The 18354-nt window shown below is 46.1% G+C and overlaps 1 protein-coding gene across 1 annotated transcript in view; it reads left to right on the forward strand.

The window, feature by feature from the left end:
* Positions 1–286: 286 nt before the first annotated feature.
* Positions 287–18354, forward strand: part of GAP43 (growth associated protein 43) — a gene marked incomplete at its 5' end in the record, with an annotated part of 23557 nt that continues 5489 nt past the window's right edge. Inside the window, 2 exon segments of the mRNA XM_009710642.1 lie at positions 287–687; positions 689–894. Coding sequence (XP_009708944.1) covers positions 287–687; positions 689–894 — 607 coding nt within the window.

The raw sequence follows: 18354 nt of genomic DNA on the forward strand, positions 1-18354 counted from the left end.
CAAACCTTTCCCCACAGCCAAGGTGCTCTCAGCATTGCTGACAAAGATGATGAGGTGCTTTAAATTCCTTTTACAAACCCCCTGTGTCTGTTGAGCCCTAGGATGAAATTAGAGCCACCTGTCTTCAAACCCATACCAAATGGGAAGGCTGCTTTGAAACTTGTCATTGGTTAGCAGGAGGGGAAGGTGGGACATTCCCAATAAAACCAGAGCCTGGGCTACACCTGGAGAAATCTTAACTTGTCTCCTTGTTTTTTCCTCTGCCCTCCTTCCTTGTTCTTCAAAGGTTGAAAAAAATGAGGATGGAGACCAAAAGATCGAGCAAGATGGCATCAAACCAGAAGATAAAGCTCATAAGGCAGCCACCAAAATCCAGGCCAGCTTCCGTGGACACATAACAAGGAAAAAGCTCAAGGGAGAGAAGAAGGGAGATGCCCCGGTGTCTGAGACTGATGCCGCTGACAAGAAGGAGGAAGGCCTCGCTGGTGGAGCGGCTGAGAACAAAGAGAGTGAGGCTCCCACTGCCACAGAAGCGGCCGCCACTGATAGTGCCCAGCTGGAGGAGGGTAGCAAAGACAGCAGTGCGCCCGTGGAGGAGAAAAAAGTGGATGGAGCCACCGACACGGGCTCAGAGCAGCCAGCCCCCCAGGCTGCCACTCCTGCTGCCTCCTTGGAGGAAAAGCCTGCAGGAAAGTGCCACTAAAGCTTCCACTGATAACTCGCCGTCCTTGAAGGCTGACGAAGCCCAAGACAAAGAGGAGCCTAAACAAGCCGACGTGCCTGCTGCTGACGCCACTGCCACCACCACCCCTGCCGCAGAGGATGCTACTGCCAAGGCAACAGCGCAACCCCAAATGGAGACAGTGGAGAGCAGCCAAACCGAAGAGAAGACAGGTGAGTGAATGCCTTGCTAGGGAATGGGCATCTCGAGAAATGGATACCTCCCTTGGTCTCTTGGGGATGCATCTGACGTTGGCCAGGAAGAGCCGGTGTGGTTGTTAGACTGAGGGTTAACAAGGGAATCCCCTTGCTGGGTTTTTGAGGTGGGTGGAGTTACATGTTCTTGCTTAAAACCCTCTCTTCCCTGCTTCCCGGTGGCTTTTGGAAATAGCGCACCTCCTCTCAAGGCTCCTGCTCCTCTGGGTGGAGGTGCTATCCAGTCCTTTTTTCCATGGTGGTGGGAGAGTGTCAGCCAGTTGGGAGGCTTGGAGGAGCCTGGGAGAGCTCCCCAAGCTCTGCATATGCTAAAGAGAGCGATGAACCTTCCTAGTCACACCAACACAGGCAGCTCCAGTGGGGCAACAAAATGGCCCCAGCTGATACCAGCTCACTGGAGGCTCCCAACTTGAGCTGAAAATCTGACAAGACAAAAGCACTGTCATACTACAGGAGGCCATTTACCCTTCCTGGTGGGATGGTCAAGAAGGAGCCAAAAGGGTCTCTCTTCCCATCTGCTTGTGAATGGGTGAAATTCCTGGTGCAACTACATCCTAGTCAGGAACACCTTGTTATCAGCATTGCTTATACTTTCATGAGCACAAATACTTCTAGCCTGTGACAGTAGCCAGCTACTTCAGTAGCCTGTGACAGCCATACTTGCATGAAGGTTTTAGATGTGTCAGCTGGGTCAGACCTACATGGTAAGAGGATCAGGTAGGGAAGAGGATCAGGGAGGGAAAGGGAAGATTAAAGGCCCTGACAGCCCAGTAAGTGAGGGCAGAAGAGAAGGTTGAATGCAAACAGTTGCTCTAGGAGGTGTTTTAAATTCTTTGCTCTTAACCAAGTGCAACTCTGCTTAACTAGTTTCCCTGGGAAGAGATGAAAAGTTTTGAGAGGCAAAAGTGAGCATTTTTGACAGAGGCCTAGTGTTTACAAGCTATAAAGGAGAGCTATCTTTGAATTGTGATACTAAGCTGGGAAGAAAATGCATCAAAGACCTGAGGATACTTTTGCTCTTGTTCTTTACCTTCCTTACGTTATCAAAGAAAGAGAACATAAACAAAAAAAAGATAGCATCAGAGGTAGGCACCACATAAAGTTCAGTCAAGAGACAGTGCCAAGCATAACTGGCCTCAACTTTCATGAGACATTCAGTTGTACAGGGCATTCTGCATTCATTAGCTTGTTGGGGCAAAAATGTGGCATATCACTATGATATTCATAAACAGCCTGTAAATGTTACAGAGCCTCAGCATCGAGTCTTGCACTTACTGATGTTTCTTCGTCATTTCATTTGGTCCACTACTTCTCTTCCACAAATTACAACTCCCACTCTCTAATTAGAGTTCCAAGCTCATAGCTAACTCAGAGCTTCAGGCAACTCTGTTCCTGCTCAATAAAGTGGACAAATAGGAAAGAACAGGTATGCAAAAGGACAGATAAGTACTGGGAGAGGAGCTCATGCAGAACATTTGTGATTTAAGGTATGAATAAGGGGAGCGGCCTTCAAGAGTGTGAGTCTAAACAGAATGTACGCAACAGCAAAGGGTTGCTAGTTTTACCTCCTTTCATTTAAACATTTCTGGAGATAAGCCTTGGAAATTGCATTGTCCGAGTTGGCTTTTTGTTGTCCAGCTCTCCAGCCCTTTGTTCTTACTTTGTGTGATGAGTTGAGTGGCAAAATAAATGTCATGTGATTTGGGAAATCTAATTTGGTATGTTGTTTGCTGTACTTGCTTTGTTTTTATACTTGGGCAAAGGTATAAACATCAATGGCAAAAATAGGACAGGGTGAATCAGTGTTTTGAGGTCCTCTATACACAAGATAACGAGTGCTAATTAACTCGTGTTTAAGACTTGGGATGCCTTATGCCTAAACAGGAATAGAAATTCTGCTTTGAATTGACATTCTGTTTTTATTCAGATTAATCTGTTGTAATGGATAGAGGTAGGAAATTCATAGTAGCAGGCTGTTTCATTTGCTTGATTTTACCTGTTTTGAGTCACCAGTCATCAAACAATGGTTTATTTCTGTGCAGTATTCTAAATTACTTGCAGATATTTTCCCCATGCTCTTGTTGGCTTTAACATCATTTGAAGTGGCCAGCCATTCACAGCCACATCATTTGAAGCTGCCATTTAAATGCATGATTTAATATGCATTTGCACATGATACTGTTACTTATGTAAATATCTAACCAACAGAGTAAGTTGGGAGATCTACAATCCAATATATATTTTAAAATGAGTTTTCAGTGATTGTTCGAGTGTTCAAGACCAGTATGTGCATCTATTTATACTTATTGAATATGCATGCAGTAATACTGAAGCTTACCAATGTTTGCAGAAAGCAAACATGGAAGGTATGTGGCCACAGTCAAACTGATAGTCTCTTTAAAATGTTAATGAATATAGATTTTTTTTCTAAATTCCTATTCCAGTATGATATCAGCCTTCGAGTCACAAAGTTGAACAGCTGGGTAAGTGCCCCCAGAGCCATCCAAGAAAGACTTGTGAAAAAGATTAAATAGGCCACCTTGTCCATCTCTCTGAGGATGCTGGGTTGTGTTCTGCAATACACTCCGTAGCTCAATGTCCAGAATAGTAAGAATCTGCTTTCTCCTTGAAGAATATTCCACAAAAGAGCATCATCACAGTATAAAAGTTCCCACAGACAGAATATATTTCCTGACAGAAAGCCTATGTTTTCTTTTTCCTATCTTCATCCTATTACTCTCTTTCATCTCTTTAAATCTCTCTGTTTCTCTCTTGGTGCTTACTCTGTCCATAGACTTAAAGACATTTGCCATGTCTTGACCTTTCTCCCAGTCATCCCCCGGCAAACGCAGCACTGGTGGTTGCTGGCAGGGCTGCAATGGTCATTCACAAAAGAGGGAGGGCTACTAAACATCTGCCACTCCAGTACTCCTCCAGCCTGGGGACAGATCCTCTTTCAGCTTCATCAGTCCCCTTGGCTTTCAAAGGTCATCTCTTATAGTTTTTGTGATCGAAGACTGGCACAGTAGTATGTGGTGTCAGACTGCCAAAAATAAATCAAATTGGCTCCTAGCCAGTGTCATCAGTTGGCTGGTTGCCATGGCTTGCTTGGCTGCTACTACCGTGAGGCGTGCCGCCCGTGCTACTTTTGTGCAGTGATGTTCATCTGCCTTGAAATTTACTACAATGGCTGTATCATGTTATCTGCTCATCTCTTCCCTGGTGCACACAAGCAAAAAGCAAGGGCATTTCATTTATATCCAGAAGAGATTTTTGCTGTCATCTAAGGGCAGGACAAAAAAAACAGGAAAAGGGGAAAGGAATAACTAACCAGCTAAAGAGAAATGCACAGTTTCTAATGGTTAATATTTAATGTTTCTGGAGTGGTGGAGAAGCTGGTTGATTCTTCATACCAGTCGCTAATTCCCCTGACAGCCCTCAGCTCTCCTTGTTATTCAGTTCCCCATACTCTACCTGTTTGTTGGTAATGGCTTAGGAAACTGCTTCAAACAACTGTCCTGTATCCATCATTAGTTGATCTGAATTCCAGGCATTCCCAGTTGTACAGTAGGGCAGTTTCTAAGCTATCCTCAATGTATCAAAAAGTAGATGGATTCCAACCTGGGTGAGGCATAAAATGAGTCAGTAGGCTTTGTGCAGCAGCAATGAGGGATTGATGCAAGAAGGACAGTCTCTTGGTTCTCTTCATGTCTTTTGATGAGTGACTTGCATGCCAAGAAAGAGTTCTCTTATCTAAGCATCCTTGCCAAGACTTATGTTTATAGACTTTCTTGATATGATCCAACTTTTTACCTCTTTGGTGTTAGTATTATGCTTGGAGAGGCTCCCTTAGATGCCAGCCTACTCAATAGGACAAAATTTAAAAGTGGTAGGAGGAAATTTATACATTACATATGGATGAGGAGGTGAGACTTATTCTAATCTAGGTTGCATTGGCTTAAATCCAGAGAGTCTCCATCAAAGTTACTGGAAAGGGGCTACAGTACCACAGCTTTGAAGTGAGATCAGCATTCAACACAGCAGACTATAGAAGATGGGCTACTCCATGCCTTGCAGGGAGGGGAGGAGGTGAATGTCACAATGTTAGATTCGCTTTGAACTTTCCCAAGTTTTCAAGTCTCGCCTCCGAATTTGGCTAGCTGTCACATCAAAAGCGCTCTCAGATTGTCAGGTAAGACTGCAACAAAGCCCAGAAATGCGAAAGAATAAATTGTTTCTAAGGAAACAAATGGATCTTCTTTTGTTGGGAAATGAAGAATGCTTTCTCGTGCTTGATGAAATAGCTTTACAATGGAGCGGTTTCACAGCTGAAGTGAAAAATCAGCCAGATGACAATTGCTTTGCCTGTAAGCGGGCCAGCAGTTCCCCCAGGACCCTATATCCTTCAGACAAGGAGCACTGGGAGGCACCATCTTCTCTTCTCTTCCTCAGAGGGAGCAAGTCCCTATGGATGCTTTTTCATGGTTTAGAGTTGAATCAGTTCTTTGTTTTCAGTTCAGTCAGCATATTGATGGAAGGACAATACTTGCTGCACCTAGGGAGCACTGGCTATATAAAGATTTGGAAAGGGAGACTGTCTATTGTCATGTACCAGCTAGAAGGTGCAGCCTGCGCTATGCAAGAGAATTGCAGTTGTGTAACTGGAATTTTACTCTTGGCCCATGGGTAGCTGGCATGAGGCAGAACACCCTCACTGCCATTCCTGTTTCACGAGAGCTTATCTCTGCCGCTACACCTGGCAGCTGAGGAGAGCAATGCAAATACAGTAGTCCTCCCATGACTGCCCCAGAGGGAACAACTCTAAGCAAGCGTGCCAGCATTTTCTTGTCTGTAGTACTACTCCAGCAACAAAGTAAGGATATAAATGTAATTTAGGTTACCTGCAACATGCTGAAAGGTGTCAAAGTGTGTGCCTAGTCCTCAGTTGCTCTGAAACTTTTAATCTTTGCATTGTGTATACTTGGGTATAAGCATTGCATATGTATTTCACAGCCTGCTTTGCATGGGTACAAAGAGCCATGTGAGGGGCAGGGTGAGGCAAGTGGAATGTCACATTCTTTCCAGAGAACAGGAAACCTGCACAATACCTGCTACAGGTGCAGGATTTCCTCCTCTGTTGCAGTGAAGTACTGTCTCTGGTCCCATGCGTGCCTCAGGTCTGCTATTTTTTTGAGATGCAGCTTGCCCTTAATAGGTCGGAACTATAGCAGTGGGCTAGTGGTGAAGCAGGACCTGACCTCTTTTAATGAGATCTTGGGTGGCACTAAGTATATTTACCAATGACAGGGTGTGGGCTGACTCTGGAAAAGGCCTCTTGAGGAGAGCAGGTCAACCACTGTTTTGCACTAAGGTGACACTGGTTCTTTTGGGACCTCAGTAAGAAATGCATGGACACTCAAGGCTGGTTAACTGGTTTATTTTGTGAAGGATGGAAATTATAGGAAAGATGACAGCAATCTTTCATCCCTTCTGATGTTGGGAACCACAGCTGTTGCAGTGTCAGCTAAGCCCTTCCTCGTTGATCATGGCACGCTGCATGGAGTTCCTCTTCGTGGGGAGATTGGCTAGCCTCACTCTTCTGCACATCTTTATAGTATTCTTCCAACTGAACAAAGCTATTGGTCTTGAACCTGTACAATACTGAACTGTCTAGATGGTATACCAAGGTTCGCTGAGAGCGTTATGCTCTTGCACATCTCCATAGGAAGGAGTTCTCAAAAGTAGCTCATACAGGTGGTATTGTTTAAGGCAGTGCATACTAATGTCATGGTATGTGCTCATGTTGTATGGTGGTTGCTCATGCTAACACATGCCTCTCTACAGCTGAGGCTGATGGTTAAACTCCACCTAGATTTTGCTCAAAATCACTGTCTCCTCATTACAATGTTTTCCACAGTGGCCTACTACAACTGCACTCAGAGCATCTTCAGAAAATGCTCCAAAATCCCCACATGGGAGGAAGGCTTTCTGCCATAAAAGATAACTAAATTTTCTGCTGAGAAGGGTTCAAATAAGACCAGTGGACAGAATGGACAGACAGACAATTAATTAAGTGGCAGCTGTTTGCTGTAACTGCCAGCAGTGCTCTGTACCACCTCCAGTGTCATCTCTTTACATTAGGACCAAGTAGGCTGAACTTTTCAGATAGAAGCTTGTAGAGTATCAGCTGGGATTTACAGCTCCATGGAGCAGTACTTTAAAGGTAGCAGTGGTGACTGCCATGTGTAGGGGAAAGGGATTGGGAAAGTTCACCGGCACAGCACAGTCAGATTAGTTAGACATTCCTTGAGAGCTGTATAATAGGTTCATTAATACCGGATTATCAGTGGCAGTGCAGTGATCGCTTCCAGTCTCTGTGGCAACTCCTTGGACTCTGGCAAGGTAAAGTTGTACTCCCAAGGCTCCATGCAAATAACTGGTAGGAGAACACAGAATTGCCAAGCAAGGTCAGACCTAACATCCGTTTATTGTACTTCTCAGAGTAACTAGCACCAAATACTGCTATGGGCAGATTTGGGGTAAACTGTCTCCCTGCTACTACGAGTCATCCCTGTGCTCTGCTGCCTATGATTTGGTTTAACAGTTAAAGCATGATGTGTTATCTCTTTTGATATGAATTATAAGTGTGGCTTTGTATGGCATATATATAATGCACAATATCCGATTGACTAAGTGTCAACAGCTTCCCCAACTCTACAATTGCTGGAAAGTTCAGCAATTAATTGGCCACCATTGCCTTAAATATCTTTCTGTACTTGTGTTATGTTGCAGAAAAAGCAAAAGCTTCTGATAACCTTACTTTATACCATTGATTATTTAATATAACATCATATAGTATGCACATATGGACAAAGGGCATAGTACTGTAGCCTTTGCTGTTCATCTCTTTCCTGAAGAAAACACAAGCAATGCTTTCAGTTGCTTTTCATATGAAATGATTCCCATGCTTTTTAGCATCTTTGCTTTTCTCTGGACTCCCTTTAAATCTGCAAATCTCATTTTTGAGATGGGGTGACAAACACTGTACATATTAGTCCAGAAAAGGCTGTACTTGTATACACCAATTTCCAGAAAGGCAATATTTCTTCTGTTTTGCTCCTCATCCCAGTCCTTAGGCACACCAACATCTTTGCTTTTTGACAACAGCTACCCAATGAGCACTGATGACTGCAATGACATCCAGGTCTGTTGTGGACTTGGGAGTTCTCTTTGTAGAGGCACTTTACAAATATTTTATTCAGCCATGTGATGGTCTGTGAGATTGGGCAGTGGCCAAAAGAACCAAAGAAAATGTAGGCAGTGACAGGAGGCTTACAAGTCAAGCCACTGGCATTGGTTCTGTGGGGCAGGTTCCACCTCCAGTTCTGGACCTCCAGTAGACCTGTGAAAGACCAGCTTACACAAGCTCAATTTGAACAGATATCTAGCCACGATATATTTCTCAAGACTACATTTGTGCTGCAAGCTTGACTTAAAGCTCATTCCCTAGCTCTCTGTTGGTGTTGTATGTCTTTCAGCCAGAAAATAGAGGAAACACTTAGTGATAATGTATGGAGGAAAACTAAATGATGAGGAGTGCTGCTATTGTGTGCTTAGCTGTTCTCTGAAGGGGAGTCTGGTCTGGTTTTGCAGGTTACTAGAACTGTGACTTTTTTCCTAGTTCTGTATTCCCTGCTAAAGGCTCCCTTTGTGTATCCTTTAGCTCTAATGGCCTGTACCATATAAAAAGCCTTGGCTTTATCACCAAATGTGAATGTGATCTGTGGAAATGTTTCTTTCTTCTTTCTGTGTCCTTACCTTACATCATTGTCAGCATGGGCCACTGGAACAGAGCTGAGAATCTCAGCTGAGGTCCTGGCAGCCAGGAGCCCACATTGGACACCTGCCCTTTGCAAGGCTGCAAAGTAGTCGGGAAAAGAACTATGAAAACCTGGACAGGGCCCAGAGATGTAAAGGAAAATGCTCTTCTAATGACAGGAAAAGTGAGAGTCAAGGCTTCATGTAAATAAGTCTTAGGTAAAGGTCATAAGGCCCCAATTATCTGGTGTTCAAAGGACCACTCACTTTCCAGCTGTACCTTGAGGCAATAGCAAATGAGTCCCCTTTTCATAATGAAAAGCAAGCAGAAGGTGGAAGACTATTCAACCTCTCCATCTTCGTTCAGCAAAACACAGTAATTGGGAATGCTAGTAATGATAACCAGACATCACCTGTAACCTACAGGGCTTAATGAAGAAGAAAATCTCTCACACTTGGAAGGGCATCCAAATCCCAACAATAAAGTGGTGCAGTGCTGCAGAACTGTAGCTGACAGTGCATTGCACATACAGGGAATGGGATGGGAGGGCAGTGGGTGAGAGCTGTGACCAGTCTGCAGGAGCATTCCCCAGTGCTGCTGACTTCAGCAGAACCATCTTAGCAGCACAAAAAATGTTTCAAAGACCTTACTGGATAATCATTTGAAGAGATGGAAGATGGAATAAAGAAAAAGTGATTTAAAGCTGGGGTGGTAGAAAGTACTTTTAAAAACCCCTTTGCTGTTCTTAAAGGCTTTGGGCACCCATTGATTTGGAAATGACACAAGCCTCTGAGGGAGATGTGAATGCAAGCTTGTGTGAACTAAGTCCATAACTGCATAGCTTTTAGATGAGTACAGGACTCAATCCCCTCACTGGGTGTGGGCTTAGAAATGAAAGAGTATATATTCCAGTTTAGACACCCTATCCCAAAATTTCTTTCAAGCTCCCCTTCTTCCTTCCTCCCATCTTTTAACAGCCTGTTTGGAGGCAATGCTCGCCAGCTGTAGCTGCAGCTACAGGGCTGAAATCTAAGCCTTGCTAACTTAAGTAAGTCTAGGATTTCACCTGTGATTTCAGAATCAGTGTTGTAAGCAATTCAGAGTAATCTTCAGTCATTGGTGCTGAAACAAGGGATATGCCACAGGAGACCAAGCCCTGGGCTGGAGCCTGCTCTGCCACACATCAGAAGGACGTGCAAGTTGAAGTCTGTGGTTTTAATCTTAGATCTGCTCAAAAATAGTCTATATGTTTCTTCCCCTGGAAGGGACTCGTTACAATATTGTAATACTGGTCTTCTGCTTTCTCTTCTGATCAGAAGGGATGGAAATCCCTGTCATTCACAGAGTCTGATCAGAGCACTGCTGTGAGGTTATCTTCAGTAGGGCTGCTACAATTTATATGAGCAGCGATTCTGTCTGGCCCTTTGTCTGCATTCAGTCCATTATGCAACCGGTACACCAGGGATCCAGATGGCACAGCGAAAGGAAGTAACTTCTTTATTGCCAAACGGTGAGCAGGCATGACTGTCACCTGAATCTCCTAACCCTGTACCACACCTGCTCAGTCCTGCACTTGTCCCGCAGTACAGCTCCTTGTGTTTAGCATGGATGTGCAGGGTGCTGCAGGTCTGCAAGTCAGTGGGACTGGTGAGTGTTTGAGAGATCCTTCAGCTGTGTAAACAGTTTTGGCGCATGCCTTAAGCTTATCTTTGGAGATGAAGGTACTCTTTGCACAAACCTGTTGCAGCACTACTGCCAAGCCTTCACTGGGAGACTGACCAATGTGGCCAAACATGGTGCCAGGCAGAGGGACTGAACTTGACCTCTTGTCCGTGGCACAACCTCTCCCAAACACACCTGGAGCCCAGCAGGAAGGCAGAGGGAAGAAATGCACAGCACTGCTGCTGAGCAGCACCACTTCTCTGGGTGAACAGCAGACTTGGGTCTCAAGAGATACTAACCTAGCACTGCACTCAATAAAGAGACACAAAATGAGAAAGAAAACATTTCTTTGTGCCTCAAGCTAGAAACCTTCTTCACAGCTGAAGCCAAATGACTGTGAGAAAGATGGATGGAGTCACTGATTTTTACATCGGAGAACAAGGAGAAAATTCCAGCTGTTCCTAACTGATGTAGCATGCAACTACTTCTCGTCCTCATTTCTAGCAAAACACATAGATGCGTTTCTACCAAACAGAGGAGTCAAGCCTAGCTGCAGTTCAGACCACTTCCATGCAGGGCTTCTGAGTCCTGCTGGGCTGGAATTTTTTTGTGAAACTTTTTTTTTTCATTAAAGAACCCTTTAATTTGTCAAAACCAAATGTACTGTACCAATACTAGGAATGATGGGATTTGTAGATTAAAGTAGTAAGAGAAACCTTTACCTGCTTTTGGAGTAGCTAGCACGTGAGGGTCAGGAACTCCCTGAATGGGACAGAAAACAAGATGGGCCCATGCCTTACCCTAGGAAGCTGAAATCCAGTGAGCTTTGCAAGCAAGCCATTGGGCTGCCGGATGAAGTTTCCCCTGATCCCTCCTGCTGGAGCTGTTCCACTTTGTGTAAATTATTTAGTGTTTGCTGGAGCCAGGATGTGGAGTTTGGTCTCCCCCATTCCAGATGAGTGCCCTCACCACTGGTCTACAGGGTCCATGTTTTCCTCTGGCCCAATGAATATTTAATGATTTATGGAAGTGGAACAGCTCCAGCAGGAGAGGAAGAGAGACGTGTTCATTCATGTGGATATCTCACAATATCGCTCTGCGGCCAGCAGGTGAGACCAGAGCCAAGGACCTTTACAGCACATAAAATCAGCTGGAGGACCAGGAGAGACAACATGAGCACGAAATGGTGGGGTGCTACTTCCTATGCCTCAGTGCAGTTTCAGAGCAGCTCAGGCCTGGTGGGTTCATGCCTCAGATAAGGCCCTCTTTGTGACAGTCGTTGTCAAAATGATGGTGCCCAAGCCAAAAGTATGGGCTGCTCCACCTTGGCCAAAACCTTAGAAACTCTGCAAGTAGGAGCTGTGGTAACTCACAGTCTCTGTGGACCTGTGCAGAGCTGGACTTCATAGCAGACTTCGGCTATGCATGAGATAGCAGAGAAGCACCTACTGCTTGGCCCCACAGCCGAGAAAGCTCAGAGACTGGAAAGTCCCTCCCAAAGTGGGAGAGAAGATTGGGATTGAAAAAAAAAAAAAAAAAATCCCAGATTTGAATTAAAATCAGAATTACGGATACTGGCTGCTGCCACCTTCACAGGGAAGGCTGCTGCTGGCGAGAGTACTCGTGAAAGGTTTTCCAGGCATCTCCCTCCTTCCTTCCCACTGTGTAGCTCAGCTCTCTGAAAACAGCCAAGCAGGGGGCTGCCCCCTGCCCTCCTTTCGCTGAGGGCTGAGCACTTACTGGGCAAGCACCGCCACGTCTCTGGCCACAGAGATTTCGTGGGGCAACAGGAGTGAGTATGCAGTCCAACCTCTCAGCTTAAGTCAGGCTGTGGCTTTTCACCTCCCAACCCTTAGACTTTCTCACGGGCCTCTCATCTCTCATGCACGAGGGATGAGGCAACAGACCGAGGAGGATCTGGCCTTTGCAATATGAACTGGGGAAAGTGTCCAGCTGCCCACCCAGTTTTACAGGATGGGTGCTGTGACCCCTGATCTTTCCACCCCTGGAGGTCTGTGATTAAGCAGTCCCAGACAGGGGATTTTGGGCCGAGGGGAGGATTGCTCTGCACTAGCCATGCCGCTCCGCGTTGTCTCAAAGTGGGGTTTTTCCCCACAAGTGCTCTTAGTTCAAAATGCCTCTTCCTATGTCAGGGCTCTCATGACATGTGTGTTCACCTCCTCCTGTTGAAATGAAAAGCAAAGACTCCCAGAAGCTTCAGTGGGTACAGCACTAAGCCTGAACTGCCTCCTAGAGAGCAGCGGCTGTGTTTCAGTGCCCGTTCTGCACAAAACACATTGGCATCCTATGTGTGTATACACCAGCTGTGCATATAGGAAATATTAGTAATATCTTTGATGCAAAGAGCTGGTGGTGTTGATTTTGCAATTGCTGGGGACAGTTATCGACAAGATGGCTGTGGAAGGCCTGACAACAGGCACTTAATTCATTTTAGCATCCAATTTGCAGAGCCTTGGTGTATGATGATGGACAGAAATAAACTAATGATCTGTAAATGAAATTTCTCCTTCATTTAAACACAAAATGAGAGGATGGCAAAGGGAAGAAAAAGAGACATTTTCTATCCTCTCCTTGATTGTAATTCCCTGCCTTCAGCTAGATCAATATCATTTCTGCTGGAGATGGAGGCTGCCTCTGGTTTCCATGGCAATCTGGTTGTTGGAGGCTTGCAGGCTCCATGAATCCCCAATTTATCAGCCTTCTAGGTTTTAATAATGGAGACCAGCAGTCAGGCAGCTTATGAATGGCACATGTCTTTTGGGCTGGGGGAAGGGAGGCAGGAGCGTGGCTTGTAGTAAGGGCTGCAGAAATTTGTTTTCCTGCCACCGACAGCTGAAGGAGGAGGAGTATGAGGGGAGGAGCGGTGCATTAATTCTGGGTGCACTGAAGGAATTTCTACACCTTTTTGCTGCAGTTACAGAGGATTTCCTCCTCTGGCCTCTTTTCCCTGGCCGGCTTTGTTGGGGCAGGGGAGGAGAGCAGCCTCACAGCTGGTCCTGTGTGGTGAGGTAGGAGCTGTACATGGAGAACCCAAAGGCTCTAGCACTCTGCATGTTTCCTTCCTCTCCTTAACCCTCTTTATTTCAGGATCAGCAGTGCGTGAATGCTAGCAGTCTGCCATGGTTTTGGGTTCATTTTTATCCCCCTACTGATCCTACCACAATTGCCAGGCTGATCAGTGGAGCTGTAAGATGGGCAGACCTCTGAGGATCTGATCTGTCTATCAAAGTTCTGTCACTTACTGTGCTAGTCTCTGTGCATTTGCCAGGCCTCTCCAAACTCAAACCTCTATCACTGAAGCGCTATAAGCATCACTTCCTGAATTAATTACTTTGCTAGAAATGTGCTGTACAGGAATCATGATCACTCACTTCAGTAAGGCTGCATTTTGCTCACTTGGCTGTGATCTACTCAGGATATTTCCATTTCTTTTTATCTTTCCTCTGATTTCTCCCCTATGATCTCACAAGGCAGCTACCCTAAAGAGGCTAAAGAGTAAATGGATGTCTCTTATCAAGACCTTGTTCTTCTGTCCCCTCGCATGCCCTCACCATCCTCCAGAACTTAACCCAGCAAGGGAGGAAAGATGGGTGACTCAAAAGAATACTGTTGCATGAGATGGGGACATCTCCTGTTTTCCAACAGGTCAAGAGCAGCTGCCAACTGTGACATTCCACAGCTAGAAGCAAGTAAAAACCTCTATATTCAAGCTGTTTGAATTACAAGGGTTTTAAGGAATTAGAAAGAGTAGCCTTTCTGGTCTGCAGGATCTGTGTGAAATTATCAGGGGCAGGGAAGGAGAAGAGTAAAGAAAAACCTGTTGGTTATTTCCTTAGGTGAAATAATGAATGCCTTTCTTGTACCTGCCTTCCCTTGATGGTGGCGGGAGCAGGTTATTGCTGAGATTGCCACACCTCCAGTTTTGGCCTGAAATTAGGACTTTGTGGAATTTCAGAAATCACAGGACCAAGGCATCACACCTATGAAAGTACTGCTGTGTGCAGAGTGGCTGGCTGAGATGCTGGAATGAAGAACCAAGGCAACTCAGCCTCCTGGGTACACCACAGGCATTTGTGTGATCACAACCCAGTTCTTCATGCTTTGCTCACTCTAAAAGGCAGATAAAAGCCTTTGCTTGCTTCACTGGAATGCCACAAGGATGAAATACCTCCATGATTGTGAGCAAGGCCATTGTTGTGATGAAGACCAAATAAATAGTTACATTGCCAGCTGCCTGTAGCAGTTTGGGAAGGTCACAAGGGAGACAGTTCTTGATGTTCACAAAGGTCTGGCTTCATCATAAATGTATGATCTGGATATTTTATCCTCTTTTATCTTATATATCTGGTACAATCTGGATATTTTATCTAAAAAGACCAGTACACTACCTTGCTGGGAAGTCAAGTAGTGGATAATGAAGAACTGTGGTCTGAGTGTCTGCAGAGGCATCTTTGACTGGCTTACCCTTTTTGGGGAGATGGAGAGGCTGGTAGCTTGGAAGCTGTCCTGAAGGGAGCCTTTCTGCTGCAGCAGGGAGGTTGAGCAACTGATTGGAAATCAGATCAGCTCTGACCCCAGGTGATGGCTGGGGAGACCCTGTGCAAGTCACTTCCCATTTCTCCACTTCAGGCTCCCTGGCTGTAAAGACTGTGGGGCCTTGGTAGGAGTCTGTTGAGGTCAGCACCTTTGACACTATTTGGCAGGAGGCCACTCAATACCAGTGCAAAACATCTGCCTCCAAGGCACCCTTATCCCAAAAGGGCTCTTTTATGTCCCCTTCAGCCACTGTACCACAGAGCCTCCCACTTGCTCCCCGCTTTCTGGTACAACAAAGCATCCCCACAGAAGCACCGTAACAGATCACACTGCGGCCAGATGGGAGCACCCTGTCCTCGCTGGAGCTGCATTTGCTTGTAGCAGTGACGGTGGCCAAGAGGGAGGCATTGCTAAAGGAGAGCTCAATGTCTGAAAACCTAACCACTCTGGTAGGCTGCTTCCAACCCTAGCTGGAGTGCAATTGCCCAGTTGTAGGTACTGTACACAGGAAGTTTGGGCCAAAAGTGCTGGTAATAGGCAGGAATAAACAACCAGCTGGGATTAGGCATGTAATTTGTCTCAGCCTTCAGGCCTGGCTGCATCCATGGGCGTGGGAAGGAAACAGCAGTGGAAGAAAGGAGAGCAGCTTCTTTTCCATTCTCCAGGAAGGAAAAATATTTGCAAATGTAGGTGTAACAGGGTTAACACCTCACATTTACAAGGAACATCCTCCCTTTTCTCTCTCCACCCTCTTTCTCCACCACTCCCATTTCTCTGGAGACCTCACTGCTCCCTCCCGTCAGCCAAAGTTGGGGAGTTTCCGTGGCAACCCGGCAGCTGGTGTCTAGACACTGTGAAAGATGCTTTGCAATGGAGCTGCAAGCCTGACTCCCCTCGGCACCCCCTCCCCACCACCAAACACCCTGCGCATCTCTCCCACCGCTCCCTCGCTTTCCATCTACTGCACACATGGATGCCGATGCAGGGTGGGATTTCCGTGGTGGTGCTGGGGGAAGAAAGGCGTGGGAGGAGAGGGAGAGGAAATCCCTAAGCCACAGGCTTTTCAGCCTGACAAAGCGCAAAGGCAGCTGGGGTGACAGAACTGGGGCTGGCTGTCCTCTGAGGATTTAGCAGGATCAGAAAAAGAGGCAGCTGTCCAAGCTCGGACCAAAGTCATCAGCCATGGGACTGGCAGAAGTTGGGTTTTTTCTCTCTGCTAGAGGAACTGAGGTTGGCATACATGGCGTTGAAACAAAGATGAAGCGGTCCAGGAATAGGAGGCCCAAACTACCACGTCACGTGTTGTGGCCATATTCACCTTTTTGTTTTAACCTTAACAGGCTTCTTTGCCTGATTCTTTCCAGTAGTTACTGGGCAACTTCCCTGGACCTCCTGCCTGCTGCTTGCAGTAGGGACATCCCTCCCCACCACCTTGTTGCAGGGTTTGCCTACGGTATGCAGATCTCCCAGGTGCCATGTGCCCACCAGGACCCCCAGGGCTCACAGGAATCAGGAGCTGTAGTGGGTGAGGGATTCAGCAGTGGTTTGGGAGAAATCATGCAAGTCAGTCCCCTGGAGCAGACACAGCCACTCACCTGAAATACCCAGTTCCTTCATTTCTCAGTTTTTTGCTGTGCCAGCGTAAGTCTGCCAGTTTTCAGAAGGAGAGAGTGGGGACGGCGTAGGATTTTAGCACTGCATATGACACATTGTAGGGCTGACTGCAATGGGCTAACTTGGATCGGGAAGAGAACTGTATAAGCAACAGCGCTGAACCTGAAGCGTGTCTCATTTCAGCAGTCTCAGACCTACCATCATCTGCCTGGAATCGACTTCTGGCTGGCTAGAAGGACAGATGGATCAGGACAGATGAATCAAGCTGTGAAGCCTGGATCCAAATCTGGATACAAATGTCATTAAAACTAGGAGAGGCTCAGGTCAGGGATTTTAAATGGGGCCTTCCAGTGCTCCTTACACTCCAAAAAATGTCTCTAAAGAGAGTCATCTCTGAGGCAGGTGAGGTCTGCTTGTAACAGGGCAGGAAAAGCCAGATTAATATTTGGGAGCAAAGAGGAGACCAGACAAGGCACAGGTTTTCAGTTCCATCTCTGACCAAGCTGTAGTTGGCAGAGGACAGAGGGAGAAAGCAGTGAGCATGACAAATGCTAGAGAAAGAGCAGCGGCTGAGTAGGTCTGGGCAATACTTTAGCATGAAGGCATGGGAGAGTTCTAGCTGCACAATCAGTATCAGCAATCATTATGCAAACAGTGGGAAAGCAGCAAAAGCAAAATCACTGCATCTGTGGTAGAATCCCAGAGTGTTTGTGCAATTTCCCTTCTCTTGGCATCACCCTTGGTAATTTAAAGATCTGTAGTGGAACAGAGACAAAAAGGAAAACAAAACCCAAGCCACCAGCCACAAAAGAAATGATCAGCAGAGAGGTTGCTGCTACTATGGTCATAAACTGATGTCTGCTCTGATTTAATTAATCTTGGCAAGTCAGACGGGAGCTGGGCAGGTCTCAAGAGACAGTGTTTTACCCGGAAATCCACTCAACCTAATTTCACTAATGTAGGACAGTGGAGAGACTTGGAGAGGAGCCTGCACGCTCAGCCATTAGAGCACAGCGTAGGCAAAGGCAGCTGGAAGTACCACCATCCAGCAAAACTGCTGCTTGTGTGCCTGCTTCAGCTTTACAGCAACCAGAGCTGCATATGTTCGAAGCGTTTGCTCCCCAGCAGGGCTCGGAGACATGACTTTCACCCTTTCCAGGAAATAAATGCAGTGCTGAGGGGCGGGAGCTCTCGTAAGACTCTATTTCAGCAGGGATCTATAGCTCACTTCCATATTGTTTCTCTTCCATGGGCAAGGCAGTTTCCTAGCAGGTACCAGTTGGAACTGTAGGTACGAAGCATGTCTCTGACACAGGCCTCTCAGCTGGGAAGGAGATGTACCTCAGCCTCTCCCACCACGCAGCTCTATTCCTTAAGCAATTCAGCAGTCACAGGTTGAGGTTTGTCTGAGGCTGCCCAAAAGCTTTCTCAACTTGGCTGCCCCATCCAGGGTGCTAGATCGAAATGGGATTGGTGGCAGCTCAGCTCACAGATGCCTGTCTCTTTGGCAAAATTATCCCATGCTATAGGATGATTTGGACTGCAGCATAGATTTCAAAAGACTAAAACAAAAGGCAAAGCTGTAAAAACAAACTAAAATCTCAAAGCTGTGTCTGGGGGGACCACAGGACTGGAATAACCAGGAACAGTGCAAGTGATGACTGATGTGCCTTAAAACAACTGTGAGGGTGATGATTGCAAGCACAAATGACGTGAGTTTTGTTGTTGGTCTTGTTCTGGGGTGGGTTTTTTTAGCTTTTTACCTA

The sequence above is a fragment of the Cariama cristata genome, unplaced genomic scaffold (assembly GCF_000690535.1).
Source record: "Cariama cristata isolate BGI_N322 unplaced genomic scaffold, ASM69053v1 scaffold27230, whole genome shotgun sequence".
In the NCBI taxonomy this organism is placed as follows: Eukaryota; Metazoa; Chordata; class Aves; order Cariamiformes; family Cariamidae; genus Cariama; species Cariama cristata.